We start from the raw sequence: 26,538 nt of genomic DNA on the forward strand, positions 1-26,538 counted from the left end.
GATGTCTGTCTGCTTATATGTCTGTCTATAGTTTTTTGGTTAGATTTTTGTTGCTATTTCTTTTATACCTGATACACAGAGAGTGTATCTTTATGATGTCTGTCTGCTTATATGTCTGTCTATAGTTTTCTGGTTAGATTTTTGTTGCTATTTCTTTTATACCTGATGATTGCTTGTGTTGCAATCGAAACGTCGTAGTATGCTTTTATTTAATTTATTATTTTATCTTTATACGTGACTTTACCGAAAGAACCAAAGAATAATTCCTGCAGTCACGAAAGCTCCAAAATTAAGATTGATTCCATTGGGAGCTTGGCCAACTACTCGGCATGGAAAGCACCCCTCCTCAAAAAAGTGGACTGCCCTAACTTGTACTCTTAGTTGTTTCGGTAAAGTCACGTAGGTAAAAAATGAATTTGAAATTAGTAAAATAATAGAAATAATACGTTCCATTCATTGGCTACCACATTCTGATAAGCTCCCCCCCCCTCCTCCCCCTTAACTTGTATTTAAGAACTTGCACATTGGAATCCCTGCCTCACTTGATACAGCAAATCTGGCTGTGACGGTCCCACCTGATGACGGAGACTTGTGTTGCCTCCGAAACGTCGTGATTTTTTATTTTGTATTATTTTATTTCTATTATTACTTTTATTAATTTTAATTTCATTTTTTACCTACGTGACTTTACCGAAAAAACTAAGTATGAATGCCCTAAATTACTTTGCCACATGTTCTTATATGCGTGCACCTGTAAAGAGTGTCACGTGTGCAAACACTTGAGAACTTCCGCGGAATTCCGCTTTGCAATGGGGACACTTGCTCCTGTTGGCTTGCCCAAAACCTCAAGATAGTTGCAATATGTGAAATCCTAAAGGATTCTGAGCCTGCAGAGCGCTTGGGATGGGAGACCGCCACCGTGCTTGAGGCTACTGCGGGGTTAAGTTGTTGGCAGAGGTGCCGTACCACGTGATACCCTTCACCCTTTGACCAAAGCCAGCGGCGAACGATAATAAAATAACCGGCACTGCGTGGGAAGGCCATCATCCAGCAGTGGATTGAGATGACGAGAGAGCTGTACATGCACCACAATGCAAACCACATGCCCCAACCCGCCGGTGTACGATCTGGGAATGATCAGGCCGGTTGTGTCTTTATCCCCACTCTGCAGCTCGCGTGATGCGTAACAGGCGTCCGGGCCTAAGAATTTGGCAGAATGCGGCGTGTTTTGTAAGGTAGAAGCATCCTGTGGGTGTAACAAAAATAAAACATCTTACCAATCACCTTATCAGCTGTCGTCCACTTTCCACACGGGAAACCAAATCCACCTTTGTCACTCTCCCATCAATAATGAAGTAAAATCGTTTTTAGGAACATGTCAACGGGTGTGTGTACTTGCTTAATTACAACCAGAACACTACAATCCCCTTTGGGAGCGCCAGACAATGCAGTGGTGATGGTCACTTTGTGATGAATTCCACTTAGCAGGACATATGTTCATTCGCCAAAGAAAAAGTGTGTAGACATCAATCAAATATATTTTTAATTTCATGTTGACGGTATGCTCCAATGTGATTCGCGCAGATTTGCGATCTGAATCGCAAACGTTCCCCACGTGTGTTTGGCGTTTCTTGCAGTGCGTTACTTTGCCGCTGCTGTTGGCACGTATCTACACGACGCTATGGGGAAGAAACTAAAAACCAGGGGCGGTTTCTTCGTTAGGGCGATTGGGCGACGCACCACCAATGTCATTCAACCACAGTCACGCTAGCCGTCACTGTCAGCCTCTGGATATAGTCCAATCAGCGTCATGCTACGTTCTGTGGAGTACCGCCTCTTTTGGGGCGATTTCCCTCCAGCTGAGAATCGCCCCGAGTGGTCCCATAGACTTACATTCAAAGATGTTTTTTTTCGAACGGGGGCGCTCCCATGCATTCTCTATGGCTTCCGGGAGGGCTCGCCCTAACGTGCTTACGTCATCATACGTGCTTACGTCATCATAAGTAAGCACGTTTCATCCAACAATATAATTTATCGCTACCTAGTGGAATCTTTAATAAAATAAACTTGAGTGTTTTAATAGTGAGTATATAAACAAACAAGATGTATTGTAAGAGTCACTTTATTTTTCATTAATATTAAAGAAGTGAAGTTGCCTTTACATGCTTAAGCTGTTAATTTATTCATTGCATGGGTGGACCTTATCCTTATCAATCATCCAGACATTTGCCCCCCCTGAGAGATTTTGCAGGAGCCGCCACTGCTAAAAACACATTCGTCAAAAACACTGTGACCTGGACGGGAAATGTCTATAATAGGTGATGCTTTGAGCAATGGCTCTTCTTCATAGCACATGCAAAATATATATTTTACATTATGGAATGTAAGACCGCTAAGAATTGTATCAACGGTGAATGTGACGCTACCACCACTCTCCAACACACCGGTGTGCTGAACTAGTAGCGAATTGGCATGTTTCGCTTCGTGATAAATCTTAGTAATTTGCTGTGTTGGGTGGTGGCAGGTTTAAGGACGCATTTATATTTACGCGATCTAACCCAATTTTTTTTTCGATAATCTTATTTGTCAAATAGACTTAACGCACGCACAAGCAAGCTTATAGACTTAACTATCAACAAGTGTATTTTTTTTATTTAGGAATATTTCACTATACTTTAAATGAGTAAAAAGAAATGCCCCTTTAACCTCATGCACGATACATGTTTCACTCACCTTTCTGGCCCTCTGTCTGCCTCTGACCACATTCTACAAAGAAGGGCCATTGCCTGAAACGTTGTGTATATAAACACTTAATCTTTTTAAGGCCACAGTGCTGCCAACAAATTGCGTTTGAGCGTATTGTTATTTGCGCACTACTGCCAACGCAGCAGCAGCAGCATCATCGTCGTCAAATTATTTGTACAATTGTATTATATTGCTGGAGGTTTGGTCATGGATGTTGGTTAACCAGAACAGTTTCCGTATGTTACAACTGCAAGGCATCTATGAAAGTGAAAATATTAATAGGCCTGACAAAGCCACAGTTTGCCTATTTCTACACGCGCATCAAAATATATACTTTTGTTGCTACAATGTCTATTTACATTTGGGTTAATGTGGACACGTTCAAAAAGTCACAAGCCCGTGTGCACTAAAACGAATGTTTTGCACTTTTATTATAGTACAAAACGGGAGTTTAAATATAATGTCCGGTTCACCCTTGTTTTTCCGCAGCAAGCCAACAGCGGAAAGTGGAGGGTAACTCGTTCATCAATAACAAATGCCATCAGGTGTCCAAAGTAAAAACGTTTTTTTTGGGGTCAAATAAAATGGAGATCGTGTCAAATGCCAAGCAACCGAATGTAAAAAAAAAATCTACATTTAAATGTCACCATGACTCAAATATCTCATTCATTATTAATACTATGCAGTAGCTTACACAATGCTTTGTGTAAATGCCACAACTCTTAAAAGCAAATTGTTCATAGCCGCTCGCTATCAACAACACAAAGACAAAAATTGATCCCGATTATTTTCACTACCAACCAGGGGTCGGTAGCGAAAATAGCCAAGAATTGAGTAAAAAAATAATCCCTCAAATTTTAAGAGCCGTTAATGCATCGTGACCAACTTCATGAAGCGGTCCTTTAAAGAGCCGCATGGTGTCCCGAGTTGCCGACACCCTCCTGGTCCATACCTCAACATGCCACAGCTGTCAACCCAGACGGTTCACCCCGTATGCTTGTGCAGGGAAATTGAGTTTTCAAGTCCATACGGCATACAGCCGTTTCAATACGGGCAAAATTTTGTTTTAATTGTCTGCGTTTCTCCCTTGTGATGAAGGGACTTTGTAGGATGAACGTTGAGATGTATAAAGGGGTACGGGGTGACCAATAAGGTCTTAATTGGTCTGTAATAAGGTAGGGCTCTGATAAGTGAGCAGACATCGTGCTGTTCGCAGCAGACATCGCAGATGTCGCGATTCTCACATGTAGACGGGCGCTTGTGTTGCGTTCGAAACGTCGTGATTGATTTTATTTTATTTCTACCTACGTGACTTTACCGAAAGAAACAGAGAGTATGGATTCCTGCAGTCACGAAACCTTCAAATGAAGACTGATAAGTGGCTGACACGTACGACATGCATAAATAAAATTGTTCAGCAATGCCCTTTATTCCTGTAATATTACGTTTGCACTACAACGGAACTTTGATGGGATTCGATTGCTGTGCATTCGTGGAGGTCATTGTAAAATGTTCCTCATTAAAACAGCCTCCTCCCCCTGCCCTCCCCAGCACAAAACTAAATTGAGAAAAGCTCTCTCATGACCCATTAATGCATTAGCAAAGCCTATCGTGCATGTAAAACTGACCGCGATGTATTTTAAATGTTTTCTTGATGTAATAATAATTACAGAAATGTAGTCAATGATGGACTAAGGCACCGAAGGAATACACGCACGTTACTCTCAATTATTAACTTACAAGTCGTGGAAATATTTTTTTACGATGAAGAAATTGCACTGTCTGAAATGTCAGCAAGTAAATATTTTTTTCCTTTCAAGGCTGCGGTGTTATTGATGAACGTGTTGAGTTTTTTGTTGTTTTATTTATGCATCCACCAAATGCTTGTTTCGCCCTCCCGTTGTGCCTGTGACTTTTTGAACGTGCCTCGAATTAAATCCGTTGCCTTAGAAAAATCGTCGTCGGCCGAAGAATGCATCGCTAACTATCGAAAATCGGACCACAATCCCCACAATGCTATTCGATGCATAAATGTGTTCTATTTCTTGCATATCAATAAATGTCGGGATAATTAAATAGTGATACACGTAACGTTGTTTCCTCCATCTCAAATAGTTATCGCCAAAGAGCACCTTGTTCTATTGTTAGTGTAGATGTTGAGATCAAATAATTCATCTCCACAAGTAAAAACACAATTGTTCGTTGCATGTTATCTTCTCAGGCCATGTATGTGATAGTCTTCCAATACAGAGACTCTACTAATGAACGAGTGAGGTTTCAGGTCTGTTCGTAAGTCGATTTGTTCCTAAGTCCAACTTTACTCCTGTCGATTTCAAGCACGTTGTACGGCATGTGCACTAAACACGGGTAATTGCTTTAAAAGTTGTATAATCTCCTGTAGATGCCAATGGCTCTTCATGTTCCGCAGATGTAGATGCCACCACCATCTTTTGCGTGGCGGTTGAAGTTACGACTCTCAATTGTTTGTTTGTTTCTCTCAAAGTTCGCAAGTCGAATGTTCATAAGTAGAGGGGTCCCTGCACATTTGTGAAAATGTCACATAAGCAGCCTTTTATTAATGTGGTTATTTCAATAAATGTCTCGCTTAACGAGTGTTCTTTCTTCGAGAATTCGCTATCGCGAGCAATTTTAATTTACAGACGTCCAGTACAGACGCTGAGGACAAGGCACCTGCAAACGCGCAACGTGGTTCTTCATCTGCGGAGTTACATTTGATGTTTTCTTACTTTATTTTCTCGAGTTAGAAAAAGTTGTTCACGAGTGGAAGATTTTGGGGCCGAAACGTAACTCCGCTCTTGACGTGGGAATCGATGTGAAAACGACCATTGTTAGACGATTTTTTTTGCATCTTTACACAACGGAAGTGTAGGACCAACTTTAATGCAATCGCTAATAAACCTATCGATTCGTTTCTACAGTCACGAAACAATCTTGTTAATAACTAAGAGATGTGTAAAGCCTTGGGCCCCAAAGACGCGACAGAGACGCGAAACCTAGGCAGGCACGTCACGGGGTCTAAATCGCGTTCGTATGCAGTAGCACTTTTACGTAGGTCACATAATGTGCACTCACCATTCGGATCAGGTTTTAGGTTTGAGACACCAGTGATATTTGAAAGGACGATGTGCGGCAGTTTCTTTAGGGCGCCTCCGATGAGCACGGTTGGCTACGTAGGGTGCAAAAGAAGTTCAACATGCACAGAGCAGGCAGCAGTAATCCTCTCCACACGTAAGCCGGTAACAAGTGTGGACTGACCCAGGAAGCAGCAGATATAATGGATATATGCAAGGCATTAGGCTGTACGCACATGCCTCTTGTCTTGTAGTCTATGGGCCACAGCAAAAATTGGTACCACTTATGTTAGCAAAAATACTTGAAGCTGTGTTTATATATTTAATTAGTACGTGCATTTAGTTTTTCCCCCTTTGCAGCGCTTCCTGCCAGTTTCAGTGTGAAATGCACGGCAGCGGATAAAGCAGATTGATTGAAATGCTGGCGGGAAGTGTTTTCCCCCGAACGTAAACCTATTCCCAGATCTAGCTTCAGATACCTCAGATGTTTTCGCAACCTGTATAGGAAAGGCCTGTATTTCATGGGAACCCATCAATTGCAGAACAGTGTAGAAAGTCTATACTGTCTGTTCAATATTTTATAAATACAATGTCCATCTTCCATTAATTTAAAATGCTCAACGACTTGGTAAATTGAAGCTGGCCCGGTCCAAAGAGTGAACGGCTTTCAGTTTTGTGTGGAGTCATTTCAAAACGGCCCCCTCCATTAAGATTGCGTCGAATAAAAATAAGAAATACCGGTACCACCTACAGCAAAGGTATTGAGATGTTTGGCGCACTGTAAAGAAAAAAAACAACATCTTCAATGTGGACACGTGCTTCCAGATGACTGTAATCATGCAATGCAAATGCTGTTCATAAAAGCTCTTTCCTTATCGACTTAAAGCCGTAATCTACACATCTTACAATTAAAGCACCCTCCGATATACGTTGTAGGCACCGGTGTTTCTCTGCCAAACGGCTTATTCGGGGCAGCTCTACAAATGCGCCGCGCAAAAAAATAAATAAACATGAAAACGAAGAACGAAACTCAACTGTGATGCCATCCCTTCTGGCGCGACATTTGACGCCGATAGCACGGTGCCGTTACAGATTCAAAGAGATTACGCGCTCCCAGCATATTTCATAATAACGTCAAAAAGGCGAGCTCAAGCTGCCTGCCGCAACAAACGTGCAGTGGGGTGGAAATGAAGTCGCGCTGACTCTTGTGGCGGATACCGCAGGTGCTACCTTCGTAACCTACGCACGGGGTAATGACCGAGTTAAGGAGCAGTGGTTAAGCAGTTGCAGAATCTTACGTCGCAACTGCGGTGGCTCGGGTTCTATTCTCGGTCATGTGGTTAGTGGCAGGAACTGGATTTGGCATGAGTCAGGTTTACACCAACGATCTAAGTGCTGTTAATTTGTGCGGTCTCAATGAGAATTATATTGGGTAAAACACGTGGATTACAGTGGTGTTTGGGTACAACATCATCCCCCTTGGTGCTACAGCAGCCATATTCAGTACTCTACATTGAATCGTATATTCATCCTCGAAGCACAAGAACAGTTTCACATGCTTCATTTATCTGTTGGTGATATCCCAATGAGTACTATTTAATGCAAAGTCAACAGTGGTCAGCCCATGGAGTTATTGGCCCTTCCCGGCATCGAAATGTGAATTTATGGCCGATGGGTTTTGGGGCCACCTCAATGTGAATGGCCCGAAGCTCATTTGAATGGAGATATTTGGTTTCCAATTTAAAAATGGTGCGCTTTGAAAATTTGCAGCAAAATTTTCCGCAGGTAAAAATAATCCGGTTCGACACGTATATAAAAAAAAATGCGTTCTAAACAAACGCAACCAGTTGTGTGCAATAGATTTCCGCGATCAGGGGTGCATGCCGATCAATGCGCAGGGCGCTCCGGAGTGCAGTTCTATTGAAGGGCTGTTGCCCCAGGCCACGCTTTAAGAGGAGATGATGGCCGAAGAGAGATATACTGGCCGAGTGTTAGGCGGACGTGACGCATCGTTCCACTACCGAATGCGAACGAGTGTCCCGTCATCTAGCAACAAACCACAATTTTTTCCACATCCTTTAAATAAAAAAGCTACTCTTTTAACAACTTTCAATAAGAGTGAACTTTTGCAGCCCAGCTTCAGAGCTTATGCACAAATGAGGCTTCGGCAATGTGGTTGTGTAAATTTCGATTTAAAGCTTTCGTGACTGCAGGGATTCATCTTCTTGGTTCTTTCGGTAAAGTCACGTAGAATGGAAAAAATAAAATAATAAGAGAATGTGGTGGTGGTCGCCGTAGACCTTGGTAGAAGTGGGGGCGCGGGGCACGGGTAGAGACCTGCCCTCTCCACCTTACAGCAGGGAGCACGCCTGCCGTTTCCTGCGCTTGCGCACCTGCAGGGCGGCGCGCGTGGCCATCTCAAACACCTCGCGCACACCGTCCTTCGTCTTGGCGGAGCACTCCATGTAGCCGAAGCCGTTGATGCGATTGGCCATGTCGCGCCCTTCCTCCGTCGTCACGGGCACCTGCAAGGAGGCGTGTGGATTCGGGTGTTGATTTATACGATACGATGCTGGAGTGGTTAAGAGAGCACACGGCTCGCAAAGCTATTTCAAGTTTATAAATCGCATAAGTCAGGTTGCTAAATTTCGTATCGCTGTGTGGGAAGTCAACAGCGCTTGGACTATGGAGGGTACGCACTTGCCTCTGCTAGTCACGTGGTATTTTTAGCACTGGCTTAGCACGAACTGAGATGAGTGCAACCCTACCCCTCTCAATTGCACGGGAAATAATTTTCTGCCGAAGACATTTTTAACAATTATTCATCGCGTTAATTTACTTCCGCAGTTGATGGTGTGGCATTTGTGAGACACTGGTACATCAGCGCATTACGCAATTGAACGATGTCTTGGGTGTGGACCAATCAACTTTAAGGACAGTGCATACATTATCAGAGTTATATTTTTTGTTTGCATTATGACTGCAGGTATTGTGGTCTATGCAAACATGACTCCTTGTAAAAAAAAAAGGTGTCAGTTTTGTTGCCAGATAAAAGGGTAAAAAAACAATTATCAAAGGAAACAGTCCTGCGACTTTGCGTGTGCGTCACCAAAACCTGCTTCGTCTTGGCCAGTTCCCTGCGCGTGCTCTCATCGTTGCGCAGATCCTTCTTGTTGCCGACCAGGATGATGGGCACGTTGGGGCAGAAGTGCTTCACCTCCGGCGTCCACTTCTCGGGAATGTTTTCTGCACACCGCGGCAAAGGCACAGCGACGACGTCTTAGCTCCTTCCTCGGAAGGTTTCTACGGCGGACGCTTGTAGGCTCTGCAAGGCGCCAACGCGGTTTTACAAACGAGAACCCTCTGCTATGGGAACCTCATTTGCCAGAAAAAATATGATAATTGGTTTTTTACCCTTCTATCTGGCAACAAAACTGACACCTTTTTACAAGGAGTCATGTTTGCATAGACCGCAATACCTGCAGTCATAATACAAACAAAAGACAAAACTCTGATAATGTGCACATTATCAGAGTTTTGTCTTTTGTCTTTTGTTTGTATTATGACTACAGGTATTGCGGTTTATGCAAACATGACTCCTTGTAAAAAGGTGTCAGTTTTGTTGCCAGATAGAAGGGTAAAAAACCAATTATCGAGTACCCTCTGTTTAAAAACGGGGCCCTCATCGTCGTCGGTGGGGCAGTGGCTCTGAACCCCGACACCCTAAGTGGGATTTCCCAGACACAGCTAACATCTGTGGTGGTAAATTTCGATTTAAAGCTTTGTCAAGGCGCCCTTCCTCCTCTAACCCAGCTTAAATATACGCTGGCAAGCTTGGTGGTGTTCATTCAGACGCTGTCTTTCTGACAGACCTGTTCTTCACCTGAGGACGGCTGCTTGCGTTGTGGCCAAAAACGTCGTGAGAATTGTATTTTATTATGTTTTATTTTTATTATTTTATTATTTCCCTTCTACGTGACTTGACCTGAAAGAACCAGGAAGATGAATCTGTGGTGGTCTCTGAAATGAGTCCTGCCTGCCTCCCCCACCACGCCTTCAACTCACAACAAGAATTAGTGTGGTGAAGTATGGTCAAAAGGATTAAAGCCACTGTTCTTGCCTTCCCTTGGGCCTAGGAATGGTGGCGTCCAGGCGTAGCCAAGCGTGCTAATCGGAGGTCCTCTCACCAAGGCTGTCGGGGCTGTCGATGCTGAAGCACATGAGGATGACATCGGTGTCCGGGTAGCTGAGGGGCCGCAAGCGGTCGTAGTCCTCCTGCCCGGCCGTGTCCCATAGCGCCAGCTCCACCTGTGGACACACACCAGACGTTGCTACACCTTTGCTCTTACAAAAACTCTAAAAGCGGCTGAATGGCTAAATCGCTCAACTGAAAATTCCCAATCGTTTCTCTAAACGCTTCTTAATGATCGACTGCATTTCACAACGTGCGTGTAATAGAATTGACGTGGCACTAACACGACTGGCCCACTCTTCCGAATGTTGCAAGGGTCTTCACGCGTTCACAACACCACAACGCGTAGCGTATTTTGGCAAGATTCCACATGGAAAATTAGATCGCGTTATTTATAAATGTGTCGTAACCCTCCACCACCCGACACGGCCAATCAGCAAAAAAGTGTCACGTTGACAAAAGACAAATAGTTCACTATTTTAGCCCACCGGTGTGTTGAAGCGTGAAACCACAACATTTACAATTTTTGAGTACGACTTTTCGCTGGTAATTGCATCCAGCATCATCGGGCAATTCGCCAGAATGGTGAGGCTCTGCTCTGGCTCCCGGTCTTAAATAGAGCAGCAGCAGGGTGACGTCATCATTTAACTCATCAGATGCAACGATTTGAGGCGGAGGGGGGGTTATTGTAATGATGTACTAGATTGGTAATCAGGCAATTGTTAAGATGCGAGTTGTAGATTAGTAATCCTGGCAGTTGTGCGAAACAAACCCGATAACCGAACACACTGACCACTCGGGGTCATCCTGCTGTCCGATCATGGGGTGTCAATTGTAATTTTTTTAAGTGGTGTGACAATATCATTGGTGGCTTCAGGGCAGCGTGAACCACATTGAAACTACGGACACGGTCAACTTGACCGGAAATCACAAATTTGTTTGAGCCTATTCCATCGTCTAGCGGGAAGCGGAATATATAAAACAAATAAATATCTGCCTGCCAGGCCACCCTGGGAGGCAACTTGTTGTTTTTAGGAGCAGCAGCCACAACAAAATTCCAACACAAGCTGGATTCGGGGTGCCGGGTACCCGGGAAAGGGGGCACGGGCGGCAGAGGTCGCAACCGGGTACCCGATACCCGTACCCTACCCGATACCCGGCTACCCGTACCCGGTCGGGTACGGGTACGGGTAGCCGTTTGCGACCCTGGTGCGGCCGGGTACGGGTAGACCGTGAGTCACTGATGAGTAACCGTTTGTCACTCATTTCGGGAAGGGTACAGGTAGGGAACGGGTACCCGTACCCGGTCGGGTACGGGTACCCATTTGCGACCCTGGCATGGCCGGGTACGGGTACGGGTAAGGAAACAAAACCCGTTTGCGACCTCTGACGGGCGGGGACACTACTAGAGAGGCCAAATCAACGCCGCGCGCCACCAGTGCACTGTACGCTTTCACGCATCCCAATTTTTCGCCAAACGTTCCGGTTTCCTGTCCAGTACACAACAAGCACTGTACCCTGTTGGCGGCGTCGACGGCAGTCGTTCATCCTGTCTGGGAGTTTCGTAAAACACGTGTGTACCCCCCCCCCCCCACCTCTATTCTGTGCAGACAACATAGCTGACGAAACACGATGTGGGAAACCCCCAGGGATTGGATGCCCAAGCACAAAAAATAATTTCGATTAAAGCTTTCGTGACTGCAGGGATTCATCTTCTTGGTTCTTTCGGTAAAGTCACGTAGAAGGGAAATAATAAAATAATAAAAATAAAACATAATAAAATAATTCTCACGACGTTTCGGCCACAACGCAAGCAGCCGTCCTCAGGTGAAGAACAGGTCTGTCGGAAAGACATTCAGACACTGTCTTTCCGACAGACCTGTTCTTCACCTGAGGACGGCTGCTGGCGTTGTGGCCGAAACGTCGTGAAAATTGTATTTTATCATGTTAAATTTTCATTATTTTATTAATTCCCTTCTACGTGACTTTACCGAAAGAACCAAGAAGACAAAAAAGAAGTTTAAAAGTCCTCCTAGGACCGTTCGCCGAGGCCACGGGTGAGGAGGAAAGTGCCGATGCTCAGCTGCATTTGCAGGATTCAAACTGAAACAACCTAAAGCTATAACATCTGGTGAGCACGGTGTTTTGACTCGTAAGCGGACTCTGGAGGTTGGGTGTTGACTGCAACCCTTGTGGGATCTGCTAGAAGGAAGGAAATAATGGATGGGTGTTGTGGTGACGTCAACAGTAATGGGCTTTCAATTCCCTATTGAACTCGACTGTTGGATCTTGTTCGTGACAAATGAAGCACGAAAGTTAAAGCCTAGACAATAATGTGTCAACTTCATCGACTAAAAATTTGTGGAAATGGTAAAAATATATCTTCATCTATTTGCAAACTGAAATTGTCTATGCTCTGTTGCGCATGTGTGTGTGATCTACGGCTGCACATGAACTTCACCGGATTTCACGTGTTTAGACGATTCATTCGGCCGTGGCAAAAACCACACCCTTCCTTTTGGCACGGAGAGCTCCAAGCGGGTTGACGTAGTTCAACCGGACCCTGTGTATGGGTGTACAATCTCACATGACTAATTCTGAAATGCTCTTACAGTGATTCCTTAAGCTAAATCATTTAACAAACTTTCCTTTTTGTCCATTACGTTTAGGCTCTTATTATCAGTATTGAACCCCTCGGTTCAAAATAGCTTTTCCTTCTGTGTGTCAACACGTGCAGAGGCAACTGGACTGGCCATGATGTTAGTTCTACCGTTGTCGAAACGCTCAGGGCTCAATACAAAATAATAACATCTGCTTGGTTCTTTCGGTAAAGTCACGTAGAAGGGAAATAATAAAATAATAATAAAACATAATAAAATATATATATATAATTTTATTATGTTTTATTTTTATTATTTTATTACTTCCCTTCTACGTGACTTTACCAAAAGAACCAAGGAGATGAATCCCTGCAGTCACGAAAGCTTTAAATCGAAAAATAATAACAGTTCACAGCCTTTTGTTAATTCACTGCTGGATGAATGCCTCCCCACACTGTGTCGTTGGTTTGTGGTGGTGGTTTGACCTCATCTCACCGCACTTGGCCAGCGTGCGGGTTGGTGAAGAGGGAGGTGGGGGCTACAACCGGCTCAGATATAACTCGCCAATAAACGTTAGCGTGTGTCCAGGATTCAAACTCGGGCGCTGACCACCGATGAAAAGTTACCCGTTTTACAAAAAGCAGGCATTAGCTGGCCTCATTGGTGACTTCCTTCATCCGACTCGTAATAGGTGAATTTTTCGATTTAAAGCTTTCATGACTGCAGGGATTCATCTTCTTGGTTCTTTCTGTAAAGTCATGTAGAAGGGAAGTAATAAAATAATAAAAATAAACAATAAAATAATACTCTGTCTACTTGACAGACCTGTTCTCCACCTGAAGACGGCTGCTTGCGTTGTGGCCGAAACGTCGTGAGAATTATTTGATTATGTTTTATTTTTATTATTTTATTACTTCCCTTCTACGTGACTTTACCGAAAGAACCGAGAAGATCGTAATAGGTGCTCGCCAATAACATTTGTCGACAGCAGCAGCTTAACCCCAGGAATAAAAGGCAACGTTTGTTTTTGTTAACAAAAAACTCAACACGTTTGTCACCAACGCTGGCCCTCTCGTATGTCCTGTGAAGGGCCACGTGCCCGAAACTTCGCCTTGTTTTTTAAGGCCGCAGTGTTATGAAAGAACGCATTGAGTTTTATTCGTTAGTTGTTTATTCGTTATTTGTTCTGGTGCAACGCTGTTAACGCAGCAGGCAGCAGCATCGCCAAATAATAATGTCATTAAATTTCGATTTAAAGCTTTCGTGACTGCAGGGATTCATCTTCTTGGTTCTTTCGGTAAAGTCACGTAGAAGGGAAATAATAAAACAATAAAAAGAAAACATATTATTTTATAATATAATGTCTTATTATTTTATTATTTCCCTTCTACGTGACTTTACCGAAAGAACCAAGAAGAATAATGTCATCGTTCAGAACATTTTAGCGTAAAAAAACCAAGTCTCCCGTAAAATTACATAAATACACATGGCTGTAAAATGTGTAGAAAAGCACACTCGATTGTCGAGAGTACAAGTTCTACTAATGATCTACACCAAAACAATAGCGGGGCCAAGGCATGGTAAGCGCCACACAAGAGCACCCATTCAAGAGCTGAACACGGCCTTTGAATTAAAACGCGGGGGACGCGGGGGGGGGGGGGGCAGAGCCCTTGTGTGGCCGTTCAGAGCGGCTGCCAAAACACAGAGACCGCGTCTATCCAAAGTTGGTCGTGGCAACTCCACCCAGAGCTCCACCCAGCCCTCCACCCAGCCCGATCTCGACTCCCCATCCCCCTGGGGGCACCGACTCAACACCCGCCTGCCCATGCACCCCCTTAAGCCCTCCCCTACGAGATGGGAATTGCATCCTGCCCTCAAAGCAAATGACTGCTCCAGACAAACGCTGTCAAATATTCTCCTTGCTCCCGTCACTCTGTTCCTCGGAATATGAAAGGCTCAATGCTTGTCTGTATTCAACGGTGAATTGTCAAATGGGCGCGTTCATGCATGCGCGTGTCCGTTCCGTGTCCGTTCCGTGCCCATTCAGCACCGTCGCTTTTATTTCGGAGGTGGGTGATAAATGTTTATTTAAAAATTAAGGCAATATGTAAAGCGAGTGAAGGGATGAGACCGGTTCCGTTATCTGCGTAGGCTATGACTGGGTAGTTCATTCATGAAGGATGAGCATTTTGATTCGACTAAACTACAACTTTTTATTTCACCAGGTAGGGCTCACTGAGCTATGTAGCTCTTTTTCAGAAGCTACCTGGCCACAAATGATAGCTCAACGAAGCGGCTTATCGCGTGGAAATGTATATCAGCCAAATACTCTAAACGCACGTTGATTCTAAATGTGGAGGGGAAAACCGGAGGACTCGGAGAAAAATCCACGCGACCACGAGGAGAACATGCAAACTCCAAATATGCAGGCGTCAGCGTCGGGATCAAACCCACAATCTGTAAACCAGGCAAGGTAGTTAACATCTCACCACCGTGGCGCCCATATCTGACTAAGCCAGATGTGGGAGAAAACCAGAGTACAGTCGACTCACAATTATCCACGTGCGGTTTATTCGATTTGCGGATTAACCGCGCACCTGAGATTTAGACAAATTAATAACTCGTGGATTTTCCCTTAAGCTCAAATTAGTCATTTTAAATAGAGTTGTACAGTACATTATATTCTTGGTTCTTTCGGTGAAGTCACGTAGAAGGGAAATAATAAAATAATACATAAATAATGGTTTGTATTATTTTATTATTTCCCTTCTACGTGACTTTACCTAAAGAACCAAGAATACTGAATCCCTGCAGTCACGAAAGCTGTAAATCAAAATTTAGAGTTGTACATTGTTATTTTTTAAAATGTTTATTACAAGTCATGTGCTTAAACTGAAAAATTTACCCGTAAAAACAAAGTTTTTCACTATAAATCCTTTATATGCGTGGCATCGGTTTTATTTTATTATTCATTTCTGTTTTTCTTGAGTAAGAGTTTCATTTTTATCACATTGGTATTTTAAATTAAATATAAGGAAAGTCGTATATAAGGATTATAAGGTTTTCAGTTTTTGTATGATTGTTTATATTATACATTTTTGTTGTTTTCTTGAAAAATTTTCTGTGTTTAGGAAAAATATACGATTGTGTTAGTGACATTTTTTTTTTCTAAAAAGTGGAAAATTTTGGAATTTTTTTTTCACGAAAATAAATTGTCACGTACAACGAGTCTGTGTGCAAAATGTCAGCTCGATTGGATCACGGGAAGTGGGTTAAAAAACGACCGAAAGATTTGCACGGTCGCAAGCGCGCAAGCAAGCAAGCGAACTTAATATAAAGGATTTAAAAAGATGTGCTCCGGTTAATCCGAAATCCACGTCAGATCGCCTCTACAGTACAGTTGTTGCATATCTTTACAACAGTGGGTGGAGTTTGATGTTGATGGGCGTGGCTTTGCTATCCACTTGGCACAGTCTTCTGCGTGGGAGTAGGACAGTGTTAACACCGAGTACGCGCATCCATTTTAGGATTTTTCAAACCTATTTAAGCGAGTGTGTTTTTGTATGGACTTTTGTAATAAAACAAGATCAATACATTATTTCCTACAAATTTTTTTTTGTTCATTAACAAACTACATTTTCTTAACCTAAACATAATTTTCCCTATATTAGTGGTTTTTGACGTAGAGATCCGTAAAAAAATTATATTTTGGATTACCCACGATATTTAATGATCTGCAGCCATCCTCCCCATCATTAGTGTGGATAAATTTCGATCTAAAGCTTTCGTGACTGCAGGAATTCATCTTCTTGGTTCTTTCGGTAAAGTCACGTAGAAGGGAAGTAATAAAATAATAAAATATTTTATTACTTCCCTTCTACGTGACTTTACCGAAAGAACCAAGAAGATAGTGTGGATAAGTGAGAGTCTATTGTACCTGGAGAAGAAGTGTGGGGGGTGAGGGGGGGGCAACACGATCTCATACAGATGGAAGAGATGGGAGTTCACATTTTTCTGTGCTGCCTTCTGGCGAGTCGGGGTTACGGCACCTCGATAACCCACGGGGAGGACATCTCCCAACGTTCGCGGTCTACCAACCCTCGTTACCTCGAGAGCGCCGCCGCTGCCTCCTGGCACGCGCTACACCAAGTGGTAAAATTAGAGACACCTACTGATGATTCATGAAACGTGTCTATTGAATTTGTCAATTTTATTTTTTTAAAGTAGCACCTTCATTGCAGTGTTATTTGCCGAAATGAGTAGGATTCAGCAATGACTATCGCCAACGTGTTATTCATTAGATTTGTTTTTCCAGTATATTAGGTCAGAGACATCCCACGGCAGCGGAAGACTACGCCACCGTGTCAAGGGTTAAAGGTCGTCTATGTTGCGTGTGTCTGCCGCTGCTATACAATGGTCATTCTGTCCCACAAAACTGAAAAGCCTCCCCTTGTACACTGGGAGCAGATGAACAGCTAAACAGGGTAGCCATGTGCATAACACTGTACGAACACCGGAACAAAGATGCCACGCTCGTAACATATAGCTTGACCAGGCCAGCGAGATGCCTTCAAAGCTGGTTCGGTGAACTATAATAGGGCGATGGAGCCAAGACCCACAACTGACTGCTTATTCATTGTACTCAATGCTGGTGTTAACACACAGAATAAACGTCTCATTGATGACCCAAACATCACACCTCCTGTCTCTGACACTCCTCCTCGAAGACGCTTGTGTGCCACCATCAACCGCATCGAAACATTGAAAGGCCGATGCGCACATCTCCACAAATGGAACATCGTATGGATTGAGAGCAGCAGGTTAAAGATGTAATTTTAAATTTGTCAGCCACTCAATTGTCTGCTCAGAATCAGAGTGGGGATCTCGTCCCAGTCCTCCTGTAACCGAGTGAAGACAGCGGCGGTGGCGGAGTGTTTACGTTGCCGTCCATGGTTTAAGATTCGTGGCTGTCCTTGAAGGCCGCCAAATCTTTGATGCGCTGTTTGTGCATCAGGTGGCCGCGTCGGCTACGCCCGGTCCAGATTCGGTTGATGGTCGATCATTGGCGGCGTGGAAGGTTGAAGCCGGGAGGTTCACTGGCAGGGCCCTGTATGAGATGTTTACTTGACGTCGGCCGCAGTGTACTTGTGGCTATGCAACCCAAACTGTGGACTGTCAAGTAAACCACTGTACCACCATTGGAACCTCCTTTGCCAGTAGCAAAATATGATAATTGGGTTTTTACCCTTTTATCTGGCAACAAAACTGACACCTTTTTTTTTACAAGGAGTCATGTTTGCATTGACCACAATACCTGCGGTCGGAATGCAAACAAAAAACACAACTCTGATAATGTATGCACTGTCCTTGAAATTGATTGGTCCACACCCGAGACAGCTTTTCTTAGAGCCTAGTCTCACATGGTGTTGGACCAGATGCCGCCAAAAGGCGCACAACTCAAAGACAACTGTAGTCTGCGCTCCTTTCAACAGATGGAATAGCAAAGCTACACTAACTCTCTCTCGAAGCCCTCTCGTGGAGGAGCAGACCTCGCCACATTCAACTCCAGTCCTTTCCTGATGGAAGTCACATTCAGGCGGCTCCCTTAATTTTGTGTGAAGCCCCAAAATAATTCCATGCCCGTCATCCACGCCCACCTTTGCCTTCCGTCTGACGTGGGTACCCGCACATGCAAACTATCAGCACTGCGTTTCTGCAATCAATGCCCTTTCTGTTGGAAACTGGGCGTGTGCGCACGCGTGCATTTCATAGTCTGTTGAGGCGTGACGCCGCATTTTTAGAGGCGGATCACTGTCATCAAACGACTTAAGATTGTTAAATCTGCCATAGGACGTTGCATTCTGCAACGCATACTTGCGCTTTATTAAGTTTAACCTCAAGCATTCAAGCCATGCTGAAGGTATTCAATAAAAATTTAACAAAGCTGCCAATGCACATCGAGTGCAATGTTGTCCCATTGTTTACTGCCAACTGGAAAGGGAGGTTTTTTGTACACACAACCTTACCAAGCGTAAGAAAAATCAACCTTTTCTTTATTTGAATAGCCTGGGCGGGTATCACTCTCTAATATCACAACATGCAGCACCTCCGATTAGCACGGTTGGCCACGTACGATGCCATAGAAGTTCAACATAAATTTAGATTTAAAGCTTTCGTGACTGCAGGGATTCATATTCTTGGTTCTTTCTTTCTGTGGATTTCACACCTGATGATGATTGCTTGTGTTGCAGTCGAAATGTCGTGAGAATTTGTATTGTTTTATATTAATATTATTTTATTATTTCCCTTCTACGTGACTTTACCGAAAGAACCAAGAATAAGTTCAACATACATGATAATACGGTCATTGTTGTAGAGGTGGGGGCATTAGAATGGTCCCGAATAGCCTTAATAATACTTAATTTGGAGCTTTCGTGACTGCAGAAATTACTCTTTGGTTCTTTCGGTAAAGTCACGTATAAAGAGAAAATAATAAATTAAATACTAGCATACGACTAATAGAAACGTCGTATGCTAGTATTTAATTTATTATTTTCTCTTTATACGTGACTTTACCGAAAGAACCAAAGAGTAATTTCTGCAGTCACGAAAGCTCCAAATTAAGTATTATTAAGGCTATTCGGGACCATTCTAATGCCCCCACCTCTACAACAATGACCGTATTATCATGTATGTTGAACTTATTCTTGGTTCTTTCGGTAAAGTCACGTAGAAGGGAAATAATAAAATAATATTAATATAAAACAATACAAATTCTCACGACGTTTCGACTGCAACACAAGCAATCATCATCAGGTGTGAAATCCACAGAAAGAAAGAACCAAGAATATGAATCCCGACAGTCACGAAAGCTTTAAATCAAAATTTATGTTGAACTTCTATGGCATCGTACGTGGCCAACCGTGCTAATCGGAGGTGCTGCATGTTGTGATATTAGAGAGTGATGCCCGCCCAGGCTATTCAAATAAAGAAAAGGTTGATTTTTCTTACACTTGGTAAGGTTGTGTGTACAAAAAAACCTCCCTTTCCAGTTGGCAGTAAACAATGGGACAACATTGCACTCGATGTGCGTTGGCAGCTTTGTTAAATTTTTATTGAATACCTTCAGCATGGCTTGAATGATTGAGGTTAAACAAAAGAACCAAAGAGCCTTAATAATGGTTGACAGCTGCTGTTCAATTTGACCACGGACAGGAAACGGCAGCGCAGCAGTTGAGCATCTCCCAGTGATTGACTTGGATTCTCCACATCCCAGAGGTCGCAAACGGGTTTTGATGCCTTACCCGTACCCGGCCGCACTAGGGTCGCAAATGAGTATCCGTACCTGGCCGGGTACGGGTAGCCGTTCCCTACCCGTATCCTACTCGAAATGAGTGACAAATGGTTACTCACCAGTGACTCACAGCCTACCCGTACCTACCCGGCCGCACCAGGGTCGCAAACGGCTACCCGTACCCGGCCGGGTATCGGGTAGGGTACGGGTATCGGGTACCCGGTTGCGAACCTCTGCCACATCCTCCCTCGCTCGACAGAGTGCGAGCAACGAGTGGCTCACTCAGTGGTGCGCTTCACTGCGGTTTGGAAGGTGAAATCGCATAATAGGCAATTTACTGCCGAATGGAGTCATCCAGCCATCTAAACCCTGCTCAGTATCTTACAATATGCACCTTGCTCACAATGATTAGACAATTCCCTGTAATTATTAAGGGATTAGGGTAACAGACACTGCAGAGGTGAACTGTCAACATTTCTTTTTTCAAGCAGCTACATTTTATAATTGCACGAGATATTGGTCACGCCAAGACATTTGTAGTACAACAGGACGAATGTGTCCGATGTATCCCTTCGAATCTGCTGCAGCAAATGTCTGCTCCGTAATCCATGACGTTAACGTTAACTCTAGATTTGAAGCTTTCGTGACTGCAAGGATTCATATTCTTAGGTTTTTTTCGGTAAAGTCACGTAGGTAAAAAATTAAATTAATAAAAGTAAAATAAAAAATAAAATAAAAATACAAATCACGACGTTTCAGAAGCAACACAAGCTTCCGTCTTCAGGTGGAACCATCACAGCCACGACAGCTGTATCAAGTAAATGAGAGATCACAAGAAATACCACCCCGTATATATAATGGTGACTTTACCGAAAAAACCTAAGAATGTTAACGTTAACTTTACACGCCAACGAAACCTTGCCTTGCAAATCACTAGGGCTACGGAGCACCAACTACTGCAAAGTGCACGATAATAAAATAGCTTTAAATCTAACAACCATAAGTCACATGGCCCAGCGGCAAGCGTGTTCGCCGCCCATTGCAGAGGATCGCGGCTCGGACCGGGTAGGCCACGCCGGTAAATACTGCGGGTGGGTTACCCATAAACACGCCAATGTTAAACATTCCGTGACGTCATTCGAAGAAGAGTAGGCCATTGTGTGCTGGTGTAAGTCAAAAATTTGCCACATTAAATTGGGAAACGCATCAAGCAACCGTTGCCCCCGACTGTGAAAACTTAGTAGAACCCTCCTGAAGGAGAGTATTGACAATCTGGCTAAACAATTGTAATAATAATGTTGGCTAATGGAAAACCAAAAGGTCCATGGACTAAAATTTATACTTGTATGTTGATACGCAGAACAGAGTTTTGTAAATACCTCCCGATTATTTAACTTTTATTCCCAATTGTAAATGCCATCCTGGTTATTTTAGTGGGGTATCTACAAACGGATCGCCCTGCATAACAAAACATTTCCCGACAAACTGGCATGCGACTGGCTGAGAGAACCCAGGAGCCTGGTTTGGAAATGATCGCATGCCAAAGTGGCTAGTGGGGGGGGTCGTGGGTTCGATCCCGACTCTCTGACACCTGTATATTTGGAGTTTGCATGTTCTCTCTCCCTGTGGTGGCGTGGATTGACCCCCGGGTCCTCCAGTTTTCCCCTCCACATTTATAAACATGCTCTGAGGTTATCGTACCGTTCTAAATTTCCAAGCAATAAGCCACTTTATTGATCTATCATTTGTGTTGGCCAGGTCACTTCTGAAACAAAGCTATACGGCTCATTGGGCCTTACCTGGCAAAATAAAAACAGTTTATAGATTTTACTTATAGCTTATAACTCTGAAAGCGCTGACAACCTCGGCGGACAGAGAGAGACTGCGCCTCACCTGCTTGCCGTCCACTTCGATGTCGGCCACGTAATTCTCGAACACGGTGGGCACATACACCTCGGGGAACTGGTCCTTGCTGAACACGATGAGCAGACACGTCTTTCCGCACGCGCCGTCGCCCACGATCACCAGCTTCTTGCGGATAGCAGCCATCTACGAACGGTGGTGGGGGGGCGGTGGTGGGATGGGGTGGTGGTGGTTGCGTTCTGTAAGTTACGAAAAGGGTGTACTCCAACCGCAACATCCCCGGCACGCTGCCAGGATCGAAGTTTAGTTGTACGTATGTATGTTGAACTTCTTTCGCGCCGCACGTAGGCAACCGTGTTAATCGGAGCTTCAGGGGAAGGACAACAAATGGAGGTGATGATGTTCGTATGTTGAACTTGTTCTGCATCCTACGTAGTCAACCGTGCTAATTGGAGGTGTGGGGTTAAGGGCAACAAACTAAATTCAGTAGATTAACAAACAGCCCCGCGGTCAATGCGCTCGCCACACGCGAGTTGGTTTGCATCGAGTTGACCGTTTGATGTTGCATCTGTACAACATGCTGGACTGTGGGAAATGTATTGATGAATGAGTGCAGTATGGTTCCAAAGGAACAAGAAAACACTCTGTGACCTCATTCGCAAGATATAAAAAAAAAACATTGTGTTCAAAGTTCCCTGCAACATAATTGGCAAAGGATTTTATAGCACCGCTACATCACTGAACTTGACCAAGGCCATCCTCGATAAAGGCAAAAATCTAAATGTGCTGCCACGTGATTAAGTGTCTCCACGAGTCGAAAGGGAAGAGAAGACCTACACGAGCAGGTAGTGGGGATAAGGTCAGGACAGATCTTGGGAGGTCGCCGCGGGCCAACAGTGCAGCAGCTGCAGGAATCTGGCAGAAGCGGTGGAAGCATTGGCACCCACCGAGATGTGGCAGCATCAACAACTTTTTTTACAACATAGTCCACTGTCTTCTTGGTTCTTTCGGTAAAGTCACGTAGAAGGGAAATAATAAAGTAATAAAAGTAAAACATAATAAAATAATAAAATAATAAAAATAAAACAATAAAATACAATTCTCACGACGTTCCGGCCACAACGCAAGCAGCCGTCCTCAAGTGAAGAACAGGTCTGTCGGAAAGACAGCGTCTGAATTCAGACGCTGTCTTTCACCTGAGGACGGCTGCTTGCGTTGTGGCCGAAACGTCGTGAGAATTGTATTTAATGTTTTATTTTTATTATTTTATTATTTCCCTTCTACGTGACTTTACCGAAAGAACCAAAAAGATGAATCCCTGCAGTAACGAAAGCTTTAAATCGAAATATAGTGTAAAAATTGAGTTACAAGATTTCTTTTTTGAGGATACAACAGACGAAGTGAGTTAAATAAAAGCGTGTAATAATAAAAAAATAGGGTGATAACAACCATTGATTCAATGGGAAGGTAGGTCTCAAAAACACTGACATTTTTCATGATCATTTGTTATCGTTGATCTTAATGCGTTTTTTTCTAATTACTGTGTTCTAGGTTTATAATTCATTAATTGAAACCATGAAAATGAGTGAAAAATGTGTGCCACGGTGTTAGTCGCTAAGCAATAGAAACACGTTGCCGTGGATAAGGGTGGCGAGAGAAAACGATTAAGGGGTGTGCCAGTGACTCGCTTAACAGCTATTCATGATTCAATCTTTTTTTAATTAAAAAATTCCCCCACCATATTTCTGAAATGTTAAATAAACTTGTTTAACACGAACCACTAGAAGACAGGTTTGGTTACTTGTGACGAGTGGGGTAACGAGCGCACAGTCTGCGACAACACACACACGTGAGATGCGTACGCAGGCTGAGCAAAGACCCGAAGCACATGGGTAGTGGCATCGAGAGGAATCCAGCAGCATCCCACTGACTGCCTTGTGTGATGATGCTACACCAAAGGGGCCGTCCATAAATGACGTCACGCGATTTTGGACGATATTTAACCCCCCCCCCCTTTCGTCACACGGCGTCACAAAAAGTCAGACCCCCCCCCCTCAAATATGACGTCACAAAGCTCTGCCCCCCCACCCAGAAAAATATAAAACATGCTTCAAATCGCTTTAAACTATTGTCATTGCAGTGCGTATTTAATGTGGCACTGCACTCTGATGTTGTAGGAGAAAAATTTATTAAAAGTCTATTTAATTAAGTAGAACGTGTTGTCTATATTTATTTAAAGTTGCACATTTTGATGTGACGTCACACATCGTCACAAATGTCTGACCCCCCCCCCAGGTGCGTGACGTCATTTATGGACGGCCCCAAAGGCAGACGCACAAACCGCTCATTCCTAACTCCGTTCACTCAGTCGCATTGTCCTATTCGCATCATCCGCGTTATAAACAACAAAAGTGTTCCCTAACACATTCATCGCGTTATATCCAATTCGCGTTGTGAAAGCACGCGGCGTGATTGCAGAACTGACCGTACTTTGTTTACCTTTTGGTTAACTTAGGTAATGGTTGCAGCCTCTAGCATTTTGTGTTAAGCGGAGGTTCTTATGAATCACAATCCCCAAGCGAGAGAAAGTCACTGTAATTTAAAAAACAAAAATGTCACGACAAATAACAAAAAGATGAGATTCGTTCAGACGAGAGTCTAAAGGGGGGAAGACGCAAAGCCAACATTAATTGAGAGCACTGCTCTTAAAAGGGGAAAAATATAAACATTTTCTTCTAGATTTGAAGCTTTCGTGACTGCAAGGATTCATATTCTTAGGTTTTTTCGGTAAAGTCACGTAGGTAAAACATTAAAATTAATAAAAGTAAAATAAAATAAAAATCACTTCTCCAAGCATTATATAAACGAAGTGGTAGCTCCTGCAATCTCTCATTTACTTGATACAGCTGTCGTGGCTGTGACGGTTCCACCTGAAGATGGAAGCTTGTATTGCCTCCGAAACGTCGTGATTTTTATTTTATTTTACTTTTATTAATTTTAATGTTTTACCTACGTGACTTTACCGAAAAAACCTAAGAATATGAAACATATTTTCGTCTATATCCTCGTTCTAGATTGCTTGCCCAGCATGGAAGAGTAGGCCAAACACAGTCAAGAACTGGGGCTTTCGAGAACAGCAGTGGCAATACATTTCAGTAAAATATACAAAGTTATTTCTCAACACAATCCATCAGCCCACACAAAGCAAAACCTCTGGGCCGGTTTCGACACGTGGTTTCATCAGACGCCACTCGATATGCTTGTGAACTTGCCACGGTGGGGGGGGGGGGGGTCCCTAATTCGAAGTAAAATGACATTGGAATATTTGGGGACGTCCATAAATGACGTCACGCGATTTTGGACGATTTTTGACCCCCTTCACCCCCTCGTCACACGGCGTCACAAAAAGTCAGACCCCCCCTCCTCAAATATGACGTCACAAAGCTCTGTCCCCCCCCCCCCCCCAAAAAAAAAACATATTTCCATTTTTAAAATAAAACATGCTTCAAATCGCTTTAAAATATTGTCATTGTAGTGCGTATTTAATGTGCCGCTGCACTCTGATGTTGTAGGAGTGTTGTTCTAACAATTAGTGTTATAACAATTCTATATTTTCTTGGTTCTTTCGGTAAAGTCCTCAGGACGGCTGCTTGCGTTGTGGCCGAAACGTCGTGAGAATTATTTTATTATGTTTTATTTTTATTATTTTATTACTTCCCTTCTACGTGACTTTACCGAAAGAACCAAGAAGATGAATCCCTGCAGTCACGAAAGTTTTAAATCGAAATTCTATATATATTTAAAGTTGCACATTTTGATGTGACGTCACATTTCTCACCCCCCCCCCCCTCGTCACACATCGTCACAAATGTCTGACCCCCCCCCTCCCCTAGGTGCGTGACGTCATTTATGACCAGCCCCTTGAGATTGTTGACCCTTTCATCCTTGTATTAAGGCGACGTTTCGGGCAATGACCCTTCACGGCAGCACACGCATCGCATGTTTAACTTAAAAAGGGGCAAATCGTCCACACTTTTATAAACTTATCTCAGCGGTTCACAAGCCACGTAAAAGACTAAAGGTCCCCCTGATAGCCTTCACCAGACTGCTGGGGCAAGTGCTGGTAGCGAACACCTATTACAGCCGGATGGGTGACCAGCACCACGCCCGACCGCCTTTGTCTCCCCCAGTGCTGACGATTTCACATCGCACAAAGCACGAATTTGAGGCCGAGTGGAACCTAGAGGAACGGTTCTGATGATCGCCACTAGCGTCGGCGTGTCCCCGAGTGGGAATATCGAACTCGTGGCCTTTGTGTGTCCGGATGAGTGGCCCAGCGCGCTAACCGCTGCGCCACCGCTCCTCAATAACCACGGCCACATCACAGCAGCGGTGACGCACGCAATTGTATTTCGTAACACGCATAAGCCGCGCGGCGCCCATCCGCTCTAGCAAATACAAACGCGTTCAACACACTGTCAAAAAAAAAGTTTTTGTTTAGTTCTTTTGAGCAGCCTATTAAAACAAATCACAACGCGAGGCGGGCGCATACTCGAACACGCATCGCTTACAAACGGGGCAGGTTTTTAAACGACTAAAAAAAAAAATGTTTAAAAACATTTAAATCGAATTTCACCACCAACCTTTTTCGCGTGCCGGGAACCGAAGGCGCGGAGTGAGTTGAGTGAGGCGAGCTGCCGGCGCGGCCGCATCACCGCGCGAGAGGCAAAGTCCCTCCCCCCCCTCCCTCCC

At 43.9% G+C, this 26,538-nt stretch overlaps 2 protein-coding genes across 2 annotated transcripts in view; one reads left to right on the top strand and one right to left on the bottom strand.

Annotated features, from left to right (window-relative positions):
- LOC133355487 (rho-related GTP-binding protein RhoA-D-like) lies at positions 1-26,507 on the bottom strand. Its single transcript, XM_061572803.1, has 5 exons — positions 26,430-26,507; positions 21,817-21,972; positions 10,025-10,145; positions 8,953-9,083; positions 1-8,362 (listed from the first exon to the last, which is right to left on the bottom strand). Exons 1-5 carry the CDS (start codon positions 26,496-26,498, stop codon positions 8,189-8,191), a joined length of 651 nt encoding a protein of 216 aa, XP_061428787.1. The 5' UTR covers positions 26,499-26,507; the 3' UTR covers positions 1-8,188.
- ATP5F1C (ATP synthase F1 subunit gamma) overlaps positions 1-26,538 on the top strand; it is a 375,672-nt gene that overhangs the window by 224,610 nt on the left and 124,524 nt on the right. The gene's annotated exons all lie outside the window — the stretch shown is intronic.

Source organism: Lethenteron reissneri, chromosome 51, assembly GCF_015708825.2.
Source record: "Lethenteron reissneri isolate LAM-NWPU_2019-01 chromosome 51, ASM1570882v1, whole genome shotgun sequence".
Taxonomy (NCBI): domain Eukaryota; kingdom Metazoa; phylum Chordata; class Hyperoartia; order Petromyzontiformes; family Petromyzontidae; genus Lethenteron; species Lethenteron reissneri.

What these genes read in the sequence shown, in the direction of transcription:
- LOC133355487 (XM_061572803.1), bottom strand. Translation starts at nt 26,498, where the DNA reads ATGCGGCCGCGCCGGCAGCTCGCCTCACTCAACTCACTCCGCGCCTTC. An exon ending in TCGAAGTGGACGGCAAGCAG is followed by an intron (nt 10,146 to 21,816) that starts GTGAGGCGCAGT and finishes GTGTGTCCACAG; the next exon opens with GTGGAGCTGGCGCTATGGGA. An exon ending in CGACAGCCCCGACAGCCTTG is followed by an intron (nt 9,084 to 10,024) that starts GTGAGAGGACCT and finishes CGCGGTGTGCAG; the next exon opens with AAAACATTCCCGAGAAGTGG.